The following is a 637-nucleotide window of genomic DNA, read 5'->3' on the forward strand; positions in this document are numbered from 1 at the left end:
CTCTTATATAAAAATATATTTTTTAAAATAAAACATACATTTTAAAAAATATAAATTATAACCTCTAAGTTTTTTTTTCTATTATTTTTTAAATTCATCAAACATGCAACAAAATAAAAAATATTTTTTAAACAATTTAATAACACCCAAATAAAATCTTATACTTATTAATACATCAAAATTAATTACATAATAAAACAGCAAGATGAAAGAAAATGGGATTTTGGACATAGTGTGTAGCATAGAAGGAGGAGAAGTGAATGAATAATATTATTTGGGCGATGGAAACATAGAGAGGCAGCTGAACAAACCGTGCATCTCTCCCTCGTCCTCTCCGCCCAGATTTTTCTTTCTTTCTTTCTTTCTACTCTGTTCACTCACTTCACACATTCATTCATCACATTCCCAATTCACAAACACACAAATGGCTTCTTCTCCTTCACCATTCACCCTCTCATTCTCCTCTTCAATCTCATCCACATCCCTCCTCCCATGCCGTCGCAGCTTCATTCTCCCAATCCCTCGAGGCCGCGCTACTTCATTCACTGTCCAATCCAAGATCCGAGAAATCTTCATGCCCGCACTCAGCTCCACTATGACTGAGGGCAAAATCGTCTCTTGGATCAAATCCGAGGGC

General features: G+C 35.8%; 1 protein-coding gene and 1 long non-coding RNA gene across 2 annotated transcripts in view; both read left to right on the plus strand.

The window, feature by feature from the left end:
* Window positions 1–637, plus strand: part of LOC110266412 — a 22196-nt gene that overhangs the window by 10858 nt on the left and 10701 nt on the right. The gene's annotated exons all lie outside the window — the stretch shown is intronic.
* LOC107618348 (dihydrolipoyllysine-residue acetyltransferase component 4 of pyruvate dehydrogenase complex, chloroplastic) overlaps window positions 245–637 on the plus strand; it is a gene marked incomplete in the record, with an annotated part of 3707 nt that continues 3314 nt past the window's right edge. Inside the window, 1 exon segment of the mRNA XM_016320382.2 lies at window positions 245–637. Coding sequence (XP_016175868.1) covers window positions 425–637 — 213 coding nt within the window.

This window comes from Arachis ipaensis, chromosome B09 (assembly GCF_000816755.2).
Source record: "Arachis ipaensis cultivar K30076 chromosome B09, Araip1.1, whole genome shotgun sequence".
NCBI classification, from domain to species: Eukaryota; Viridiplantae; Streptophyta; class Magnoliopsida; order Fabales; family Fabaceae; genus Arachis; species Arachis ipaensis.